The sequence below is a fragment of the Hippichthys cyanospilos genome, chromosome 7 (genome assembly GCF_059441005.1).
Source record: "Hippichthys cyanospilos isolate Australia breed blue-spotted pipefish chromosome 7, RoL_Hcya_1.0, whole genome shotgun sequence".
Taxonomy (NCBI): domain Eukaryota; kingdom Metazoa; phylum Chordata; class Actinopteri; order Syngnathiformes; family Syngnathidae; genus Hippichthys; species Hippichthys cyanospilos.
The window spans coordinates 20,382,127-20,406,278 of NC_142375.1; the positions used below are offsets into that span (position 1 = coordinate 20,382,127).

A 24,152-nucleotide genomic window follows, 5' to 3' on the forward strand; every position below is an offset into this window, starting at 1 on the left:
TAGCTTATATATATATATATATATATATATATATATATATATATATATATATATATATATATATATATATATATATATATATATATATATAAATAACACATATATATACACATATATATATACATATATATATACACATATATATATACATATATATATACACATATATATATATATATATATATATATATATATATATATATAATATTCATAAATTACACATGACAAACTTTTATCCAAGATTGTATTCGTTTTCTAAAATAGTTTTTTAATTTTTTTTAATACGATACTTTTAAAACTCTTTTTGAATACAGCCATTGATTCACATCTTTTCATTTCTATTACAAGATGTTCGGCAAATTGACACCTTGAATAGATACACGTATTTGCTTTAGTAGTGGACTGACTCCTGGTGGCTAGCAAAAAAATAAAATAAAATATATGTCAGCTAAGCCGCACCGGACTATAAGCAACAGGGCTCAAATCACGAGAAAAAAAGTTGTGAGAAAAACGTCGTCCGAAAAATATGGTATTCGAAAAAGGTAATTTAAACAAACACAAACATTTATAATAACATGCATTTGATATTCGTTATATATTTAAGACTATTATTAAGCTTTTTTTTTAAATAAAAAAACATGTGTTGTCAGAACCAGTAAAACAAATTCCATATTTTAGTATTTTGTCTGAGGATCATTTAAAATTTGATAGGTGAGGCCCAAAATGTCCAATTCTTGAACAACCCCCAAACTAATTTAAACACCTCTGTATCTTGTCTTTTTGTTGACAATAAACATTCAGCAACTAATCTCTCGAGTCTATAAACTTTCACCATCCACTTCCGGCTCTAATTCTTTGTTTTGATATTTGTAGCATCAAGCTAGTTGAGTGTGCCGCGCGCGAGCTCCATTGGTCGCTTTGCCAGTGACGTCACTCTTAAAGCGACACGACGGCCGCTTTATAAGGTGTGACTGCCTCAACTTGTGAGGAAGAGGAGGGCGAGAGAGAGAAAGAGAGAGAGGGGGGCACACTGAGTGCCGGCGAGAGAAACTGGGAGCAGCTCGCGTTCCTCAAGCTCCGCACACTTGGACAGAACGCGCATGAACGCACAAGGCGTGCGGTTGTTATCACAGCACCGAAGCAGACGCGTCTGTTTGGTCTTGAGGACGGACTAGCACAAGTGGGACGAGGCGCCATGGACTCGTGGATAAAGTTCATCTTCATGGTCGCCACCTTCTGCTGTGGAACGCGAGCGGAGTTTGACGGCAGGTAGGTCAAGGCGCTTTCAATTTCGCACTTGTGGCTTCTCGTGTGCGCGAAGGTTCACAAACGCTGTCGTTTTGACGAATTGCTGTGAGGTGAGGAGCTCCCTCCGAACTACTTGCGCTATTGACCTAATGCCCCTGAATGCATCTTTTTTGAACGCTGAGTCGCGTTAATTAATTTCATTATTTGGATAAATAGTAAATGTTATTTATACAAAACAATAACTGATCTTTTTTATGATATTTTGCTTAAAAAAGCCTTTTGTGAATGTATTTTGAACTTGTACCTATCAGAAAGCACCTGCACCTTTGTGTCCATTAAGTTACATGCATTCTGGTTAATCGGTTTTTATGTAGGGTTTTCATCTTAATGAATTAGTGGCTTTACTGTATAATGCTAAAAGACTTTTTTTTTAAACTTGATTCTTTTTTTTTTCCTCTGTAGTACCTGATATACAATCCACTATACTAAAAATATAACAATGCAGTCACTCACCTGACATTTCGTTTCCTTTTATTTTCCCCTAATAACAGTAATTTTTCGCCTTTTTATTCATAGGAAAAGAAATGCATCAACTATATATATATTACATTGTTTTTACCCTGATAAGACAAGTTTTTATCTTATATTATCCGTAAAGAGATGCTGTATGTACCCAAATTCTGTATGCCTATTAATAATCACAGTAATATTGCCACTCAGTGCATAATTTTGTCCACTCAATGCATGAAATTGGATCTATGAGCAAATCGAAAATGCATTACTGCAAACAACAACCAAATATACTGAACTTTAATACCGCAGTGGTTTTATATGCTCCTGAGACCCAGTGTATTCATTTGTGTCCGCTCTTGTGTCCGTTTTGTGTCAGCAAAACTGATACTTTGTCCAATCCTTTGATCTTTACATCAAACGCATTTCACATCATAGGGAAAGCTTAGAAAGAAGACACTAGGGAGCTGAAATTTCACCTAGATGGCAACAACATGTCAAAGTTCAAGTAAATGACACAAAAATGGAAAAAATACTGCACAAGAGTTAATTGCATCCTACTCAACATGCGTAAGACACAATTGGAAAGACCAGAATGAACTCCTGAACTCGCTAGGAATTTTTAGGGTCCTTAAAATGAGTCAACAGAATAGACCAAATCAAACGTACACTACAGTGGACACAAATGTATCAGGAGAATATAGAATATACAATGTTTTTTTTTTTTTTACTTTTCTTGTGTATCCAATGTTGTGAGGAATTTTTAACATAAACATTAAAAGGCTCTATAGCAGTGTTTCTCAACTATATTTTGCCAGCCCCCCCTAGAAAAGAGAACTTTTTGCGCCCCCCCCCCAGTCAATGCACTGACTATAAATAAGATTATTATTGATGAAAATTGTTAAGTATACCTACACATGTATCCTTTTTAACATTAACAACAGAAAAACGCAATATAAATCAACTTTCAACAACTTAATTATTTTTATCGCGTTTATACGGGGTACAGGTTAGTCTAAAATAAAAAAAAAAAGAAGCACATGTACCAAAGTGCTTGAAACTAAAAGAAAATGATGAAAATTATGACTTTATTGCAATTACATTCCACATGACAAAAACAAAGCCTTTTTCCTGGGATCATCCACGCCCCCCCGGCATCACCTCACGCCCCCCAGGGGGGCCCGCCCCACTATTTGAAAAGCACTGTAATATGTTTTTTTTTTTTTTCGATTAGAAATGCATTTGATTGTGTTCAACCGTCTCATTTTTTTCTGTTGATCAAAAAAACTCACATCATCGCTGTTTTGTGTCCGTCTCTCATACTGTTTGGGACAAATGAAAGAACCTGCATGAGCAGACGGACAAAATGACTCTCAAAGCTGTCACTCAAACATCTTTAGTCTCCCAAAGCCTGCTGGGATTGACTGCATTCCTCTGTGACCCTGAACAGCACCGGCACTATATGAAATACCTGGATTAAACGCTATAAAGCATTTCTTTAGCCTGGGTTGACCCTTCCCCCACTGATTTAATGATGGACTGTTGGACACACCGCCATCATACATCCATTTTGTCCTAATAAGAGCATGCTGGAGCCATTCCCATCTATCTTAGGGCAGCAGGCGGGGTACACTCTAAACTGGTTGCCAGCCATTTTGCAGGGCACACCAAAAACAACTATTCACACTCTCAAATACGCCCAAAGGCGAATGGAATATAAAATATATTTATCCTGCATGTTTTTTGCAAGCACGGGGAGAACATGCAACCTCCACATCAAAAGTTTGAAGTCGGAATCAAACCCAGAACCTCCACATGCGAGGCGGATGTGCTGACCACTTTTCCACAGTAATAACACCTTTTAAAACTAATTTATTTCTGCTCGGGAGGGTCTTAACATAACGTTTTATTTTTTATCAGTACTATTAGGGAAGGCCACAGAGCTGCGCACTTTCTAACCAATCAATATAATTAGATTTTAATTAAGGATAAAATATGTGCATGTGTGTTTATATTATGGCTGAAAGGAGTCCTTGAGTAATTAAAGTATCTCTTGAAAAAATGCTCAAGGCATTTTTTTCTTCCCGCCGATACCTAAATATTAGTAAAAATCTGTCAAGCCATTGGTTGCAAAGATTTTTACTGATTTTTTTTCTCGTGTACTATCTACTTTCAAAAACAGATTTTGCCACTTGCCTTCCACTGCAAATGATGTCACATGATAAAATAATTTAGTCATCAAATCCATCAGACATAATAGGAAATTTTTTACCGCTGAAAAGGGCTAAATAAGCGGACGAACTCTATTATATTTTCATGCTCTAATGAAAAGCTTTGAAGTAAATAAAATATACAACATATAGGTATGACTAATCGGGGGGACCACTTGATGAAAATGCTAATTTTACGGTGAAAAAGATGCAAAACCGAGAAGCGATGTTGAAAACAAAGTGGTGGTTCATTTCCAGGCTATTTTCTACGAAATTTACTGTTTTTAAGCGTGAAAAACAGAATAACACTCTGCTGCAAAAGTTTGTTTCGTGCTTTCCCAAATGGAGGTTCACGGAACTATGGGAATTTCTTCTTTGTGTGCACACTTGCATGTATTATACTGCCCCCTGGTGCACACACCAAAAACAGCTGTATGGTGTACTAAAAATGACGCGCTAATGATGACAAATGATATATTTTTTACAAATTAATGACATATTTGCTTCATGGATCAAGTAGATGCACTTTTTCGAGACTGTTTTAAGCACTTTTTTCAGTTTTATTTTATTTCATTTTATTCATAGCACACACGCACTTAAAAGCAGGATTTTTTTTTTTGCCCCCATAAAATAAAGATGTCTGAAAATGCAAGGTGGCACAGTGGGGAAGCAACAACATTTAATGCAGACACGTTCATGTTCCGACACGAAGCGTGTTCGTGCAGGCGCGGAAGAAGCTGCGCCGCATCCGAAAGAATGCATGCGACCAAGATCTCCATCTCCATCTGCTTCTGTAAAGCTCCAATGATGGATGATGTTTGTTGTTTATTTTTTTTATTTTTATTTTTTTCATGCATCATGAAACAAGTTACCTCCATGTTTCCTCATAAGCATTAGCGTGGGATGTATGGGGGGGGGGGGGGGGGGGTGATGTAAATAAAATCGATCACAGAGATAATGGCAATGCACAAGTGTGCACACCTTGTATAACTGGGGTTTGACTTGAAAAATCATGTTCAACACACTTCATGTCAACGGTTAATTCAATAGAAATAGAATAGAACGCCTTTTTTGTCATTGTCATTGTTAAACTATACAGTGGACCCCGGTGTTACAACGCCCCTGATTTACATTATTTTCATCTTGCGACGTGCAATACTGAGTTTTTTCATCCCCTCTTTAGGATATTCTCTGTTATATGACCAAAACAACTGTCATGACCCTAGGGGCTTGGCTGTATTTGTGTTGTTTTGCCTCAATCTGCTGGCGTTTTTAGGTAATTGCACTTATTTACTATTTCCTTCTAACTGCTTCCATGCAACACGTGACTACATTGCTCGTCTGCTATTGGTTGTCGTCTACTCACGGAGATGGTGGTCTGCTATTGGTGGGGCTCACTCGTTTCAAAATGGCGGAACAGTAAAGCTTTGTTCTATCGTGAGTGGTCACAAAACCATATTTACAGTGGATGTTACTGCTTTATTCAAAGTTGAAAGGGTTAGCCATATATATATATATATATATATATATATATATATATATATATATATATATATTACTACTGCATCTTCAGCTTCTTATGCCTCAAACTTATTAAAAATGTAAATAAACGTGGAAGCCAGTTCATATATTAGAACACGTAATTAATTTCGTTCTGTCATATTATTTACGACACATCATCTATAATCGCTATGGCGACCAGCAGCATAATAACGTTGACAGATTTTCTGCACGGGCCACGGCGCCTGAGTGTAATGATCGTTTACGCACGCCGCCATATTGTGTGTTATCAACGGCGTGGCTGACGGATCGGCTTTTCGCGTCGCGTATAATTTGTACTTCTTTATGGCTCGGGTTTGATATGAATTCATTGAGAGTGTATACCCACCTTCGGAGTGTGTGTGAGGGGGCGGGGAGGGTGCATTTATTACCTGCTTCTCTTCGCTTATTGCTTTTTGGAAAGCTCTCCTAACAGGCTTATCCTCATGGCCCTGAAGGGTCCTTCACGGCCCACATCATTTTGCTCAGGCACTCGCGCGTACGAGGAAAAAAAAAAAAAAAAAGCCTCGACTTTTCATTCCACCCCGGGCAGCGGTGACAGCTGATTTCCTGTCTTGTAAAGTAGCCTGGCAACAACTCGTCAGCCGCAAGACGCCAAAGTCGACTCCCGCCGGGTGTTGCTGTTGTCGGTGTACGACACGTTTGGGCTACCCTGGGTGGAGAATGATTATGCAAAAAGGAACCATTAGTAGCTGTATGAATGGCTTGGGTGGCAAAACGGGGCCCCAAAGTCTCGGCTTCGATGCTTTATAAAACATAATAAGGATAATACAGTATGGGTGTGTGTGTGTGTGTGTGTGTGTGTATATATATATGTATATATATATGTATATGTATATATATATATATATATATATATATATATATATATATATATATATATATATATATATATATATATATATATACACACACACCAAACAAAGGGAAAACATTGAAACAAGACACTGGGGAGCTGAAATTTTACCCAGATGTTGAAGACATCAAATTTCAATGGCATTCCCTGGCTAAAATACTGCAAGATTGACGTTGAAGAAAGTGACCCAATAATATTGTCAATCTTTTTTTTCCTTTTTTCCCCTCCCATAAGTAATCGTGATGACAGTGATGAACGAGCTGTAGCCTAACCAAGCTGACATTAGGGTGCAAAGTGGGGTGCGCTCAAGACAAGATCATTGCTATTCATAATCGAACAAGTATTCACGAGCTTTACTGCTTTCATGTTAATAATTTATTATTTTAACCGTCTTTGTCATTAGAGATACATTTCATTTTATGCAGCGCTTTTTATGCAGGAAATGGTTGTTTGAAAGCGCTTTATTAATTAAAGCGTGCATAAACATGCATAATTGTATTGATTTCAGCATTTAATATATATTCTTTGCTTTCTGAAGTCTGTCAAGCGTACAGAGAGATTTTGGAATGTGTTTATTTATTGATTTATTTTTGCTTTTGTAGTCTTTAAAAATAACAATGTATGCATTTTTTTAAATAAGACAAAGAAATAAAATCACTTCGATCTTCTTCCCCCGATTCCGATTAGCTCAAAATGAATTGATCGGGCCTGATTTCCAATCACATGATTGGGATCTGGATAACGTAAAGAGTATTTACTGGAAAAAACTCGTTTTGGACTCTGATTATTCAAATAATTGATGTGAGAACGTTTTCAAAAAAAATCCAGCACTTATATGACAAATAATGACCATTAAAAAATCATTTAAAATTCCCTTTAGACAAAATATGAACTTTTTGCTGCATAAAATGGCAAAAATAATGAAAGTCTCTCTTTGAAGTGAAATTCTCTTGACTCCAACAAGGTTTTGTCCCCCCCAAGTGACTTGATTGGCAGCTGAGGATACTGAGGGGGCTCTCATTAGCATTTCATCACGTCGGCATGAAGACACTCGCAGGGCTCCTCAATGCTGAGTGACAGTCGCGCTTGGCTGCGAGGCACAAACAACGCGGCTTTTGTCTTGCGGAGCTATATAAAGACGACCTGGTGGTGGATTAGCGTTTGCCCAACAATTGCTATGAGGCAAGCTGCACGCTTCCGCATCATAAACTGGGACGTCAAAAATCAAATATGCGCGTCTTTAAGGCAGACGCCACATGTGCTGGGTGGGAAAGTATTGTGCTTTTTTTTTTGTTTTTTTGTTTACTGATGCAATACGATTACAGTGGTAGCTCTACTTACGAACACTTGTTACGAAAAATTCAGCTTTCGAAACGCTTCGGCGGAGAAATATTGTTTATCATTACGAAAGAAAATTCAAGGCGCCATTGTTTACATATGAGACGCGAGACATCGGCGCTCCTAACATGACTGTCATGTAATACGTTATCACAACTTGTGATCTTTACCGCATTTGTTACATTTATTGATGTTTTTATAATTCATCAATTTGCCGGCTTGCCCACAAACGAGACAACAATTTTTTTTTATGTTTATTGTGGTCTTCCACTTTTCATCTTGAGTCGTTTCATCCGCGATTCCCACCAAAAAGGTGCACCGTGAAACTAACAAACATATAATTGACATTAGCTACGGCTAACATTGTATATATTCACATCAAAACACGTATTTAACATACCACTTTGGGTGGTCGCGTTCACGTTGTTAGCACGTCGTTAGCACTTTAGCAATGACGTCACACAGGAAGCCCGTCGCATGAACCCAAACTAAACTTATGTAAACTTGTAAATGATTCCCGGATCACTGGAAATATAAAATGAAACGTAGAAATTAAACGTCCTGAGGTGTCTTTTTCTGCACTCATCACCAAAACACCAGCACCATCTCAAGGCAAACAAGTGTACTGCAGTCATATGGTCAATTGCTACAGTTATTATGATTAATTTAAAGAGTTTAGGGGTGTTTTTTATTACTCTTTACATTATATATTTTTAATATTATGCGCTAATTAACTCTAATATGTATTTGTTTCTGTTTTGGATGCCTTATTTATAATTTAATGATATTCATTTGAAGAGCTTCGGAACATTTTGGGGGGCTTGGAACGGATTAAACTAATTACATGTAAAAAGCGGCTCTACTTAAGAAAGATTTACATTGCGAAATTACTTCCGTAACAAATTCATTTTGTGAGTAGAAGAACCACTGTATTTTAATAATGAATTGCAATTACTTTGTATAATAATCGATAAAACAGATTTTTTATGGTCATATTATTATTGTTACGATATTATTTATTTATTGTATTTATTTTCATTCAATAACAGGACTTGTCATTCGCAAATTGACAGTGCAGAAATGCCGTAACAGCTCTAATTTTGTTTGATGTCTTGAAAAAGAATCTGGCTGTTCATGTGTCTGTTAAATACAACTTAACTGAAGTGACAGATAATCATAATATACATTAGGGAATATCTGTGCAATCCCAAAGCCATTGGCATTATTTTAAATTCAGGTCAATGGTAGTCACTCATGCTCAACCTCTCACAAACACGCTGTCGCCTTCTGTTTACAAATATTATGAAAAGGTCTGCATAGCGGCCCCAATGTTTTTTTTTCCTCTTGTCATGTCTGAATCTCTGTAGTTTCTCATTGTAGAATTGCAAAATACTCCCAATAGCACACAACAGTAATGTTTTCTTCCAAACAATTTTTTCCTCCTAATTCTTTAATGCACCAGCGTCCGCCTAATAAAGTAAAAGCACGGACAAGCCCCGCCCGCCCTATTCGGACGTCGTCATCGGCGCCGAGCTCATCACGCGGCCTGGTTTTACAGGTGGCCGCGGCAGATGGCGTCGTCCAATGGACTGTGCCGCTACGGCGCCAGGGTGGACTGCTGCTGGGGATGGACGCGCCGATCTTGGGGTCACTGCCAACGTGAGTGCCTCCCAATGCCCGCCGCCGCCATTGTTGGGGGAGGAGGAGGAGGGAGTGGGCTGGCGAGGTGTCAAGCTGGCTGGTAAAAATAACAAAATAGGAGCTATGGATGAAACATGAGGTGGCTTTAGCGTTGATACTTTCGATAAAGGGGCTTGGAGACGCATGCACGTGCTCAACCGTGTTTTGAGATGGAAAAATTACGCTTAATTTGACCTCTCTATTTGATATCTTTTCAGAGGGCGGAAAATGAAATGCATTTATTTTGATCAAGCCCGCATCGGAAAATACGTACATCTGACTTCAATTAAAGTGGAAAGGTCAGATAAATAAATCAGCGGGTAAATATATAGAAAATATTTAGAAGTCATTCAATCCCAAAGACAGATTTTTATAGGGTTTTTTTTTCGTTGACATGCAAAGATTTTTTTTTCCAAGTGTTTAGCCGAAGGAGTGTCGAAAATTGCTAGCACTAAATAAGGTATGTACTAAAGTAATTGGTTACTTTAGGTACGAAAGTAAGTGATTACGCCAATATTTAAGTATTTAGCACCGGCCAATTTAACTCTTATCGTTTTCGGAAAAGGCAACCTCTAGAATGACTAGTCTATTTTACATTTTCACTCATCTTTCAAGGCCAGCAAAATATTGTGTGATACATCATTTGTATCATATGAAAGATGGATTTCCATTCTTTACTTAGAATTACTTAGAAGTATGTAATATGTGTTGCATGTATGAAAACACTGCCACCCAATGGCCACAGTTATCACTGCAGTGCTCAACTGGCTTAATATTAGATAAGCACTAGTCAGGGGTGACAGCTACCCACCTTAAAAAAACGTATTTGACGAGAATTCCATGATTATTTTTATTACTGTTTTAAAAGCTCGTCATATTTTGACCCTCTTTGGTTTTTTTTTCCACACTTGGGAAAAAATCAATAAATAAATACCAGGATTCAATTTCTGGTTGCGGAAAGAAAATGTAAAAAAAATATATGTCTTTGGGATTGAATGAGTTAAGTAAAACTACCACAACAGCAGTGGGCGTTGCGTAACACTGAAAGCCGAACTGCTTACACGACCAAAATAAACACGCGCTGTAAGGTAGGAAACCCCGTTGCTGTAGTATTCTAATGCACAGTCTTTGCTTTGCTTCAGCGCCTGTCGTCTTCCCGTAAATAAGATTGATCCCCTTTTTGTCTGATATTGATGTGGAAAAAGCACCATCACCGAGTGAATTGGAACCGATTGGAACGTAACAAATAGCACTCCTGGCATCATTTGTGATCCGTTCTAAAGATTTAGCATTTTAAAAAAAATCTAGATCGCTAGCAGTCGTACACTTCGGCGATTGTTTGTTGATCGAGGCCAGTAAAAAAAACAAAAAACAAATATTAAACTATGGTTTGAATATGGTAAGGAACTCATGTTTTTCACAGTCGTGACTGTTTCATATGAAATGTAAAATCTATACAAGAAGGCCACTAGCATAATGCTAGTAACATGCTAGTTTGCTAATGTTGTTTTTATTACAGGAATTACCCAACACCAGCTAGCTTAGAACAAACACACACATGGCATTATTCACAAGTGCTCTTTGAATGATATAGATAGCGTGTTTATTAGTAGTTTGTGTCTTGCGCTAATATGCTAACATGCTAATGAACGCTCTGTCCTGTACTGCTGCTTTGCTTGTAGTGCTCGTTCTCCACCTATAAGCCTTTTCTACTGCAGTAAATGTTTTTTTTTTAATTGTTTAGCCAAGTAGTTCATTAGCATAGCTGAAGTAAACCATCTAAAGCTTGAGGAAAACTCATTTTCTGTGGTGGTAAAAGGCTTAAAGAGTTCCTAGCTCTGCATGTTTGTTGTTGTTTTAATCCAGTCCATTATTTGCATTTTTTTTTTTATATATATAATTTTATAGGGAATGATGTCACACACTTCTGTTTGTAGTCAAAATCTGCACTTGTTGATAAATTTCTACATCCGCTGGCTCCGAGAATAAAGTGAACTCACCCTGGCCCCAGTTTTACATTCTTTGGTCCTTTTTTTTCCCCCCGTCCGGATTAATTTAAGGTCCTTCCAAGACAAATCTGCCATTTTAATCCTCACCCCGCACCCAAAACAAAGCATGATATTGTTTCCCCTTTTTTCACATTGAAATAGAACGGCCCTTTCTCGTGAGAATATCGTAGGAAATGGCTCCAAAATAAACAAAGATTTATTGGTTTGTGAATTGTTGTTATTGTTTACTCGTTTCTCATGAGAACTTGTTGCAGAAATGTTCGTTATTAATCCTTGTTTCTAGGCTTTGGAATAGATCTACTTGATGTCATTATAAAAGAATTAGCAAAGCATGACAAGCCAAACAGCAGTGTGTGACCGTCTACGGTGTTCCGGAGTCGCATGTGTTAGTTTTTAGCTCATCAGAGTCCAAGAAATTGACTTAAATGAGTTCACTTCCACACTACTCCTCTTGCCACCATCTACAATCAAATATATTTGGTGTAAGAGCTAAAATAACTATTAATTAAATCTTAAAACAAAACCAACATTATACTAGAAGATGATCACATTCCAGATTTTTCTAATATTAGCGGTGCACCAAAATGAAAATGTGTGGTCGAATGTGAAACTTTTGCCAGGAAACCGAAACACAGAAAAATAAAAAACTTTTTTCGTCTCACAGTCGCCAATTAACTCCGGTGACGGACTTTAACATCACAAGCAGCGTCCTCCACACGTCTGTAGATGATTGATGAAAACTAAAAAAGCAAAAAGCTGCATACTATTGCTCTGAATTTAATCTTGTTCTGTGTTTTAACCTTTTTAAATGGGGCGTTTGATGTTGTAAATCCAAAAACAGTTTTATTCCTTATAGGTGCTATTGTAATCTGGAGAGACTAGATGGAGCGTTTACTGTAATTAAGTAAAATTCCCAAAGAATGTTATCACATCATTATTCGTGATAGGAAGCCCACATTTACACATTTGTAGTTATTAGTTAATAATTGTAGATGAGATTTATTCAGTTCTGCTTTAGTTTTTATATTGTTGCCAGTGTTTGTGTATTTTATCCACAGTAACATAGAAAATTTGACCCCAACATCAAGGTTACATCTTAAACACAGGTGTGTCCTATAGTTTGGGATTTATAGTATTTGATGTTTTTATTTTGTCCACGATATTTCTAAGCGAATTTCAAATTAAATTTGGATTTTTTAAAAAAAATCAAAACCAAGGCCGTCGTGGCTATTGGGATGTTTGGAAATACTCCTGTACGGCAAGTCTATTCCGGGAAATGAAGACTTCTCAAATTTTGTTTTTTTTTTCCCCGGTTTTCTATTTTATTCTACAAAGCCTCCGCTAGGAGGGGGAAAAACCTTTCGCGCCCTCCCTCCACTCTCCACACACCTAGAAATATTATTAATATCAATCAAAATTGTATAAATATAGCTAAAATTGTATCCATTTTAACATTAACAAAAGGAAAAAGCAATACAAATCAACTTTCAACAGCTTACCTACGTTTTTACAGCATTTATAAAGGATACAGGTTAGTCTAAAACTGAAAAAAATAACCAAGTGCATCACAGCACCTGAAATTAAAAAGTATATTTATGTCAATCCTTATTTTATAGCAAAAACAAACCCTTTTCCCCGGGCTCATCCGTGATTTATGAAACTTCCAGTCAAGTTTAATTCAGCGAATCAACAGGCTGAAACTCAAATGCGATACTCTGTTAGCGTAAACACGGCCTGGCATCCATTTCCTACAGAAATGCATTGGTTCTCCTTTGAGAAAGAAGAGAGAAAAGGCGAGTAATCACCGCGCCGTGAACATGACAGGCTGCTTTCAGGTGTTGCCGACCTCCACCTCTGATGGGAGAGAGATTAGACGAGCTATTCGATTCAAGCAACTCCTCTGCCAGGATCAAATGAATCACCCGTTTCTTTTTTGTTTGCGCAAACTAAAAAGAAGGCGGGAGAGAAGAAACGAAAGCACGAAAGAAAGTCGAGCGTACGCGACCCGAGGTGTAAGATTTAGAGATTTAGCGCGCGAGAGACAGAGGAAGACGAGCTGCCGACATTCTTTGGCAGGCTTGAGCTCCGTGTTTAATGTTCAGACGCTCCGGAAGCTGCGCTTGGAGCTTCTTATTCCAACCAGCTGCTGACGGGATCATTTGACCGCACCGGAACGTTTTGATAGAAAGTTCGAGGAAATCGCCCAAGTAGACGCTCTGAGGCAATGCTCCCAAACCTTTTAATCACCATGGACCGATAAATGCTTGAAAATTTTATCGCGGCCCGAGGGAGGGCGGGATTGGCGGGTCGACATTACTTCAAAATAACATAAAGATACATTGCAAAATGAAAATAAAGTGCACATAGAATTTGATCAATAAGGACAATTTAATGGGAGGCTCAGCAGTGTGTTGCTTATATCCATTCAACTCCGATGTTTTTGTTTGTACGTCAGAAATCGAAAACATATTTTTAAGGTCGCGTCATTCGCAATCTCCAACTGTTGATTATCTTCTTACACGGCCGTGCTAGATTCGCCAAGTAACGCTTAAACGCCTCATTCCGATAAATCGTTATTTCAAGTAGCGCTACTGGTATTGCCCGTTAAAAGATTTCTTCAAGATTGTAGGCTTTTCCTGTGTCATCGTTGGGCCTTTTCCCCCTCCCAAAGAAATTTTCGTAGACATATTACCCTATTTTCCGCACTATAAGGCGCACCTAAAAGCCTTAATGTTTTTAAAAAGCTGATGGTGCGCCTTATAATCAGGTGCGCCTTATATATGGATCAATATTGAGATTGGGATCTGTAGATGGGGAATGAAGTGATAAAGTAAGCTTTACCTGTTTCTTTTGTGTGTTTACAGTTGAACAAGGTTGTTCATATTGACATTGACTTATTATGCTATTGAGAGTTATTATTGTTATTACTCTGAGTATTACTATATTGTGAAAAGTTTTAAAATATGTAATTATTTGAGGGTGCGCCTTATAATCCGGTGCGCCTTATATATGGAAAAAGTTTGAAAATATGTCATTGATTGAGGGTGCGCCTTATAATCCGCTGCGCCTTATAGTGCGGAAAATGCGTTACTCATTTAACTCTACTCTGTGGTTAAAATTTTGGCTCTCAAGTGAACGAAACTCATCAAAAATAATCAGGTCAGTTTTCCAAATAAAATGTCTTTCAAACTCTGATAATACATAACACACAAATAATTATTTTGGGTGCGACCTGTGCGGGCCGGTACCAGTTGATACCGGTACTAGTCCGCAGACAGGCGGTTGAGGACCCCTGCTCTAAGGCACAACTTAATCAGCGACTTCTTCTTTGATAGTCACATAAATCTGTAATCATCTATTTATTCCTCATTGTGGAAGATTCTAGATATCGTTGATCAGCTCAATTCATGTTTTTAACATTTAACCCGCCTATTATGTTTGTTTGTAACATCAATATGGTCACTTTCAGCCACGGCGTATTAAATCACTCAAACAAGTCCGAAATGTGTATAATATGTCCAATATTTTGTTTTAAGCTGTGACTTATGTTCATTTCTCGAGAATATCAATAATGTCTCCTGGGTCAATATGACCCGGAGGTGTGTGTGTTGATCCAAAAGTCGCAAAAAAACCTTTTATTTTTAATTAAAAACCCGCTCACAAAATAACAAAAGTAATACTTAATATTTGTGAATAGTAATATCATCCTGGGTCAAAATGACATTATAATTTTGCTCACTCGCCAATCTTTTGTTTTCGTTTTCTCCCTTAGAAACCGTAATAACATTCTTGGGTCATTTTGGGTTGCATATGAATCAAAAACGTTTTAAAAATGTAAAAACATTTCAAAGAGCAGTCTCACAAAATTGCATACAAACGCCATTTTAACGATTGTGTTGATTATACATAAACCAGGCATAAGTCTTGTCCTGAAAGCAAATCTTGCTATTGTTCTCAAATCCCTGCTCAAGCGATCCCTTTGTCGTAGCAAAATAATATATCCGAGGTCATTTTAACCATGTACTATCAATTAAAGTCAACGCGCTGTTTTGATTACCGGAAAAGAACATTTGCGGGTCCAATATCAATCCAGCGATGAATAATATTGACCCGTCTAGTTGCGGTGTAACCGCATACTCAGGCGGTTTCGAATGAGGTTAATTTTCGTCCCAGACAGGCCACGTATTGGTTTCCGGGTGGGCTCCAAAGCCACTGAGACCGAGATTTTCTTTGACTGACTTTGTTTGGACAAACACGAAGATTATGTTTCCACTCGGTCACTTGAGCTTTGAAAGCAGCGATTTAAAAAGAAAGAACGGAGGGAAAAAAAACGTGTAAAGCGATCCCATTTTCGTTTAACTTTGTCGTGATGATCCGTGGGCGGCCTTCTTATCGGGTCGGTTTTTCTCGGGTGCCCCCTTTAAAGTGCCTGCTGCTTGAGCTGATACGTTGAACAAACGGGCATAAGAAGATTAGCGTTCAAATAAAGCCTAGGTGGAGAAATCATCACAAAAGATCTCTAGCAATAAACATTTCAAAACATTAGACAATCTCATCAAGGACAAAAATGATTATCAGTTATGAAAAAACATTTTTCCGGATGCGGTGATAAGTCTAAAGAGGAGGGGGTTGTGAAAAAAAGGGGAAAACTACGTATTACTGGTAATAACTTTGGTGGGCATGTTAGCTAACCCGCTAGTCCGTCATCACCAGTTCGTATTTTTAACTGCACGTCCGTCATCACCATTTTTTTTAGTACTGTTCGTAATAAAAAGAAATCATTAAAGCACATGAGTCATAATCATCATAATCCAATCAATTTCAAGTGTGAAATTTTCCCGCACCATTTGTATTCCTGCTGGCTAGCTAGCTAACTAACTAACTAACTAATACATGTGATTCCAGGACTTTAAGAAGTTTTATTTTATTTTTCTTTGTGGAAGGAGTGGGCATGTTTCCACTGTGTCCATAGTTCAGTTCACAAAGGTACATTTCGGAATGATAAACAAGATTGGAGTTAATGTTATTTATGCTAAAGCAAGTTTGTTCTCTTGGATCACATCTATTCACGCTAGATACCAGATACGAGGTATGGGCATCATGCTCAAGTAATGAATTTGAGAAATTTGCCTTCTCCAAAGCAACATAACGTTAGCTATGTCCTAAAAGTCCACACTATGCCAATATTTTGTTCCGATAATTGAAAAAGGAAATTTCAAATGCCCATGCCTGTCTGGCACCGCGAAGAAATTTCATGTTATTGATAATTCATCGGGATACCAAAGTGAACTGAACCGACAAATGGAAGCCACTAAACCAGTCACATCACGTTCAATGCCTGCAATTGTGTTGTTGTCTGTCTGGCTGTTTGTCTTGCAGCTCCCTTCGCCTTAACTCGCAGGCTAGTCGGGATAAAGTGCCAGCCCCAAGGTTAGCTCCACATGTTGCTTGGTCCTATGATCGCTGAGGGGGGGGTCGGAGCCGGCACATCCTCGGAATCTTTATTTATAGATCCAAAGTCACTCCGATCACCTCGCCGCTTTAAACCCTTTAACCTAACTGTAGCGGAAGTCCGAAGTGTCCTGGATGACTTGACTTTGAAAGGGGATGGTCCAACTGGATGAAATATTTTGTCTGAAACGAGTTCAGAGTTTCGTATTAGGTTTTATCAGCAAAGGAAAGGAACTTTGTCGTAAACCATCGCATGAAAATAGGTTGCATCATTTGTTGCGTTGTTGGGAATTGCGGTCGGGAATTGTGAAATTTTTTTGTAGATTTCCATCACTGGTGTCAAATTCAAAGCCTGGGACCCAGATCTGGCCTGCCACATGTTTTGACGTGATCCGCAAAACAAATTATTTGTGATTCGTTTAAAATGGTATGTTAAGATATTGATTATTATTTGATAAAACATTTTTATACTGGCCTCTTCTTTCAAAACTAGTTATTCATCATATTGTTTTGTATAATCTCATGATTCACAGTTTGCTAAAATTCGTACAAAAGTTCCAACGATTGATCCATCCACAGAGTAAACCATCTAGGAGGATCTACAAGGATTCTACAAGAATTTCTACCTTTGCTTATGGTGTAAAATGGGATTGTAATTAAGATAAACCGTTTTGAACCAAAAAGGAAAACCTTTTGTAGTTAGGAGTGAAGATTTCAAATGCAACTGGAACTTTTTCGCTACAGTCAACACAATTAGAAAATGGAGATTTTGGGTACGAGTTTGAGGCTGAATTTCCTCGGATCGGTTTTTAAAATCAAATTTCCACCAAAAGCTCGACCTATAGTTCAGTACAACTTAAATATTTTTCTTCTTCGTGATGTTTTGGTACGGCTTATTTTCTAGGCTAAAAAAATTTCGGTTCATGGTTATCAAGGCCCTACCTAGGAAACCTGAACCCCAATACCGCCCGGACAAAAATAAGTTTGACACCCTGCATTTACGTTATCGTTTATCGGTACAGTAGACCGTAATGCAGGGGCGGGAGTTTGAACACCAAACTTCAGGACTGCAAACCACGACAGTTATTTACTGTCATCTCGAAATAGAAATGAAAAAAGGATCTTCTTCAAAACCCAAAATAGCCCTTCTTCATCCGGAATCGATCGTACATTCACTTAACCCAATCAGGATGTTACCATAGTTGTACAAATAACATTCCATCAGTGCAGTGAAAGTGTGTCACCACTTGGATGTTAGTGTTAACGGAAGTTCAGTCCTCTCAGCTATGTTTGGCTTTCCAGCTGCTGAAGGCTTTTTATTTTCGTCCCCGCCGCGCTTGATCGACGCTGACGGCCTTCCTGATCCCTCCGCCAGCTCCCAAACTTATAAATACTCCAGGAGGCCCCGCTGATGGCTGCCTCTGATCTGGCTTAGCATTCCTCTACGTTGAGCTAACTTGGCTGGAGACGTTCCTTTCATTTGACTTGCTAACGGAGCGCTCGGTTGTCGGCGACTTTCCAACAGGACTCTGATCTTCCATTTTAAGCGTCTTAACGATTCAACATTCTTTGTGTTGGAATAAAATCACTGTCTAGATAAAGCCAACATTATCTTTCAAATTTCAAGCCCACGTTTGCCACTAACAGAGTTAGCTACCTTGGCTAGCTAAGCTAACAAGACTCGCTAGAATCAAGCTCCTTGTCGCAACGTTTAAATATTCGCTATGGATTTTAGATGATTTATGATGAGTATGATGAGTGAAAAAACTGAAGCAGGCCCATGTTTGCCACTAAAAAAGTGAGCTACCTTGGCTAGCTAAGCTAACCAGACTCGCTAGAATCAAGCTACTTGTCGCAACATTTAAGTATTCGCTATGGATTTTAGATGATTTATGATGAGTCTGATGAGTTAAAAAAAAATGAAGCAGGCGCATGTTTTTCACGAACATAGCATCAACTAGCTTGGCCAGCTAACCTTACAAGGCTACCTAGCATCAAGCTAATTGCTGCAACATTGGGATAGTAGCTATGTGTTTTAGATTTTAGATGATATATGATTAGCATGATGAGTAAAAAACTGAAACAGGCGCATGTTTTTCACAAACATAGCAATAACTAGCTTGGCCGGCTAAGCTAACAAGGCTAGCTCGCATCAAGCTCCTTGCTGCAACTTTTGGATCGTAGCTATGCATTTTGGATTTGAAATGATTTATGTTGAATAAAAAGTGGAATCAAGCACACGTTTGTCACTAACAGACTGTTGGCAAGCCAAGCTAACGAGGCTAGCTAGCATCAAGCTCCTTGATGTAAAATTTGAATAGTAGCTGTGAATTTTGGTTTTTAAATGATTTGATGAATTATAGGCCGAAAACTACAGCGCCAGGATCAATTTCCTTTTCGGTTTGGATCACAGTCTTTTGTTAAAAAAAAAAAAAAAAAATCTACAAAAGAAGGAGATTCGATGGACCGATTCGATTCTCACGACCTGTATTTAAGTATATAATTAATGTAACATTCTAGTAAAGTAAAATAAGTTAAAGCTAACTAAAATATGTATGATCCAAACATTGTTTTATTGCAACATATAAAAAAAGTAACTGAGGAAATAACATATTCGCCAAACATATTCACTCTCCCACCACAGTTCCAACAACTATACAGTGCAAACATCAGGAATAAAAGACTTAGCTCGCAGAAATAATCACAAACGATAATAACTTGAATCGGCATGATAATCAAATAATTGATCTTTTAGAAACAGATGTTCAAAACATTCCAATATTCTCCAACTAAAATATAGAAATATTTTGTTTTAAAAAGCAATTAACCACAAATGAACCCCGTGAATTCTTTATATTCAATAGTGAAACACCGACACACAAAACTGAAAGAGTCCACATTAAAGCTCCTCACTTAAGCTGGGCGGTCTGTTTTTTTTTTTTTTTTTATGACAAATGGTAGAATAAATTGAAGTGAAATGTTTCTAAGCTGTAAAGACGTCAATAGAATTAAGCATTGTAGCCCTTAAGGTCCATCAAACCACCATAACTTAGCTTATAGGATTAAGTCTTGTCCTCCATAATTGCGCCATACTGCTGTTTTACTGCTATCAAGTGTCACGTTTTTAAAAGCCTGGGTGATGAAACGGCCGAATGAAAGTCTTCTCCCTCTCTTGAATTCCCACTCAGCACTTTGCCAGCCGGGCTGCAAGCACGGAGACTGCGTTGGGCCCAACAAGTGCAAATGTCACCCGGGATTCACAGGGAAGACGTGCAATCAAGGTGAGTTAGCTGACATTTCGCTTTGTATTTCCATCTGGACTTGACGCGACATAAATAAAGCTTGCCGTATTTTCCGCACTATAAGGCGCACCTAAAGGCCTTCATTTTATAAAAAAAAGCTGATGGTGCGCCTTATAAGCAGGTGCGCCTTATATATGGATCAATACTGAGATTGGGATTCGTAGATGGGGAATGAAGTGACAAAAGTAAGCTTTACCTGTTTCTTTTTTGTGTTTATAGTTGAACAAGGTTGCTCATATTGACATTGAGTTATGATGCAATTGAGTTATTATTTGATTTATTGTTGTTATTACTTTGAGTATTACTATATTGTGATTGAAAACATCTTAAAATATGTCATTAACTGAGAGTGCGCCTTATAATCCGGTGCGCCTTATATATGAAAAAAAAAGTTGTAAAATTCGTCATTGATTGGGGGTGCGCCTTATAATCCGGTGCGCCTTATAGTGCGGAAAATGCGGTACTTAAGAATTGTTTTTGTTACAAGTTCTTTGAGTGCAATAACTTGGGGTACTAGAAGGAACAGTTCATTTTCAAACTAAGAGCAAATTAGTTGGAACATGAAGCAACTAATGGCTACATTATGTTTGTGACACCATTGCAAGACATTATTTTGCAAATTTTTATACACATTCTCGTCGACATTTTTTTGGCAAACTAGCCAGAAGGAAAACCAAAGGAAAAGCCAAGCCAAAAATAAAAGTAACTTTTGATCATTGCTTTCCAAATTAAAGGCAGATGTTTGTCGCCCGGTTTTGCCCCTTGAACTCAGGAAGAGCCCAAATTGTCAATCCCTAACTCCAGACTGCCAGGCGATTTAACCACTCATCGAAATCACTCATTTAACCCGTGCGCCATTTTGAAGCTTACGACCCAATTTTTTTTTTTTTTTAAGCATATTTGGAGACAACCTCGGGTGTTTTGAGCCCGAGCACGCTATGGAAGCTGAGTGAATTATTCAAGAGCCATAGATTAAACCGGCTCATTTAAATGCATGCCTTCATTAAACATTGATTTGAGGTTTACGATTGATGTGCATGGCAGCCCGCTCGCCCCCGTATCAAGCCGGGCGCCATAAGTCGCCCGGCAGCTGGCGCGTGCCGGCAAAGGTCAAAGTGTCACCCCCGCCGCCCTCGTTCAAAGCGTCTAAATCACACCATGATGTTGGAAATTAAAGCCTAGCGAAAGAGGCTTGATCAGTAAATGCAAATGAGACATTTCTGCAGTGCACCTGCATGAGTAAATGGACACGCATTCCTACCGTTTAAGTGGGAGGCGAAGACAGACATGTGACCCTGCGGGCGCTCGGACCAACGGCGCCGTTAAACGCACAACAGATGCAACACGGGAAAGCTTGAGCGCTTTATGCTATACGCACGTCCAACAGACGGATGGGATTCTTCGGGGTAATAATTGCTAAGTTAGCAATCGTTTATTTTGGGTGTTATTGGATGCTCAATTTTTTTTTTTTGTATATGCACAAAAAATATTGTTGATGGTGTAGAATGTACAGTATATATTTTATGTTCTAGGAAAATAATTTTATTTTGATTTTTATTTAATTTTTTAACTGATTTTATATATCATTTTAAACATTTCCCTGTTATATTGTTATGGATATATTTTTTTTTTAATCCATTCACTGCCGTTGACTGTAATAGATGCCAAAAATTCATTTTAATTAAGCTGGGAGGAACTATTTTATCTCCCAAACTGCTAATTGTTGTTTTACAACATATCCAATATGAAGAAAAACAATTCTTTCATGGCATCGCATTTTTTTTTTAATTGAGAAAAATATTATTTTTATTCTTATACATTTATTTTTATTTTTGAGGTGTCATTTTTTGCTGAACGTTTGAACTTTTGAGAGAAACGTGAAACAAAGACATGAGAAAAATGTTTTGTCTACCTGGAAAAAAAAAATGTGTGTGGGTGGTAAGGGATTTTATCACCTTAAAATAAATAATAAAATTAAAAAAAAGCAATCACCCCCCCAAATAATATATGTAAAATAAAAAAAAAACATTATTAAAAAAAGAAAAAAAATCAAATCACCCACTTTAAAAAGCTAAAGATTAAAAATGCAAAATTGTATTTTACTGAAGGAACATTAGAATAATTACTTCAATAAAAAAATGTCTTGGGTTCAAACATTTTCCCACGTATTCCCTACAAAGCGCTACGATCCCATCCAGCCCTGCTTAGGGGCTCTCATTATGCATGGCCAAATGCCTTTTTTCCATCTTTATATTTATACAACTTCCTTTGCTATTTCTGTGCACACCATCTAGATGGGATTGCATATAAATGAATCGTTAAACAAACGCCTGTCAAGATCCTCCTCCAGATGCCTGCAACCGTTTGGGGAGTTTAATCACGCTGCGCAAATAAACTCATCACCCAGATAATCTGTCCCGACAATTTGGCACCACCGACTGGTGGCGGAAGTCAACCTTCTAATTAGACGATTATTGCGTGTAGGTGACTTTAATGAGGTTACCTTGACCCGCTATTTAAAGACTTAAGCGTAGGCGCCACATCTCCAACATCATAGCACCTGCGCCGTCATCGTGGCTTTCCAAATCCCCGCGTCTTGTTTACGGTAAAACACATGGTTTCATGTCTCGGGTGGGACGCACGGAGACACACTTTTTAAGGGATGTAAGGGAAACAAGAATTGAAGGATTGGAAGAACAATAAGGAAGGAAGGAAACACAGATGGAAAGAAAAATATGAAGAGGGAAAATCACCACTTTTTGGGTCTTCACCACGTAAAACCGCACCCGGTTTTAACCCACGTGCATTATTTTGTTCAATCCTTTCACCTTTACATCAAAAGTGTCTCACATCAAATGTAAAACATTCAAGTAAGCCACTGGGGAGCTGAAGTTTCACTTAGATGGTGACAATATGGCACGAGCACTTACCGAAAATTCCGGAATATAAACCGCACCCGCATATAAGCCGCAGCAGCACAAATTGATCGTTACACAAACAGAATACTGCAGTTAAATAGCAGTTCAAACTCACAAGCAACACATCGATAGCATCTTCATCCGTCTCCGTTTGTTTAATTGACTGATTATTTTAGTGAACACTTAAATATATATTCCTGTACATAATCATACAAATGATTCTATTTATACATAATTTTAGTATTTTTTAGACTGTATTTTATAGTTTTTCCATAACCTGACACCTTGAACACATACACAGTTTTGCTTTACCAGTGGATAGTCTCCTGGTGGCTAGCAAAAAAAAAAATTCAAAACCTGCAGATAAGTCACACTAGACTAAAAGACGCGGGGCTCAAATTATGAGAAAAAAGTTGCGGCGGCTTATAGGTAAAAAATAACAGAAGTCATCAAACTACCAGCAGTATGCCATCCCTTGGCTAATATATTATGAGAATAACGTGGAAAAAAATGGTCCAAAAATGGTAAAAACCCTTACTTGAAATCTTCAAACCCTTGTTTAATACCCTATAGCTGGCTTGAGACCCTTAACTAAGTTAGAAATTGTCATTTATAACCTGCCCTTTGTCTGAAATCACCTAATTTGGAGCAAACCCTGTCTTAAACCCTAAAAATTTCCTTTCAACCTAATTCAATAAGTATCTTACCCAACACTATCACTAGATTTGTATGTACTGTAGCTATAGGAGTAAAATATATTTTTAGCAAATTGTTCCTCTTAGTCATTCTTTACGTATATACTTCTGAATCTTTATATATATATACACTGAATCTTTCACAGCCGTCAATGAATGAATTCAAAAGGCGTAAGTATGGCAGCTGTTTCTGTCCGTTTATTTCTAACGATCCAGAATGATACAAGTCATTTTCAGCCGCTTCTTTTGAAAGCGGCGGTGTCCAAAGCGGTCAAGCGTATCGCCGCCGTCTCTCCCGTCGCATACAAACAGGTGTCGGGTGCCGGAGGAGAACATAGTTGGACGGGGAGAAAGCAGAATGCCTAAAATTCCTCA

The 24,152-nt window shown here is 37.9% G+C and overlaps 1 protein-coding gene across 4 annotated transcripts in view; it reads left to right on the forward strand.

Moving 5' to 3' along the window:
* The first annotated feature begins 985 nt into the window (after window positions 1–985).
* npnta (nephronectin a) overlaps window positions 986–24,152 on the forward strand; it is a 47,639-nt gene continuing 24,472 nt past the window's right edge. For 2 of the 4 annotated variants that reach the window (XM_088420434.1, XM_088420435.1), the window contains exons 1-4: window positions 986–1,269; window positions 9,281–9,381; window positions 16,791–16,841; window positions 20,051–20,143. In XM_088420434.1, the coding sequence (XP_088276560.1) occupies window positions 1,196–1,269; window positions 9,281–9,381; window positions 16,791–16,841; window positions 20,051–20,143 (319 nt within the window). In that variant the 5' untranslated portion in view covers window positions 986–1,195. The remainder of the gene's footprint in view (window positions 1,270–9,280; window positions 9,382–16,790; window positions 16,842–20,050; window positions 20,144–24,152) is intronic. The other 2 variants (XM_088420436.1, XM_088420437.1) reach the window with 2 other exon arrangements.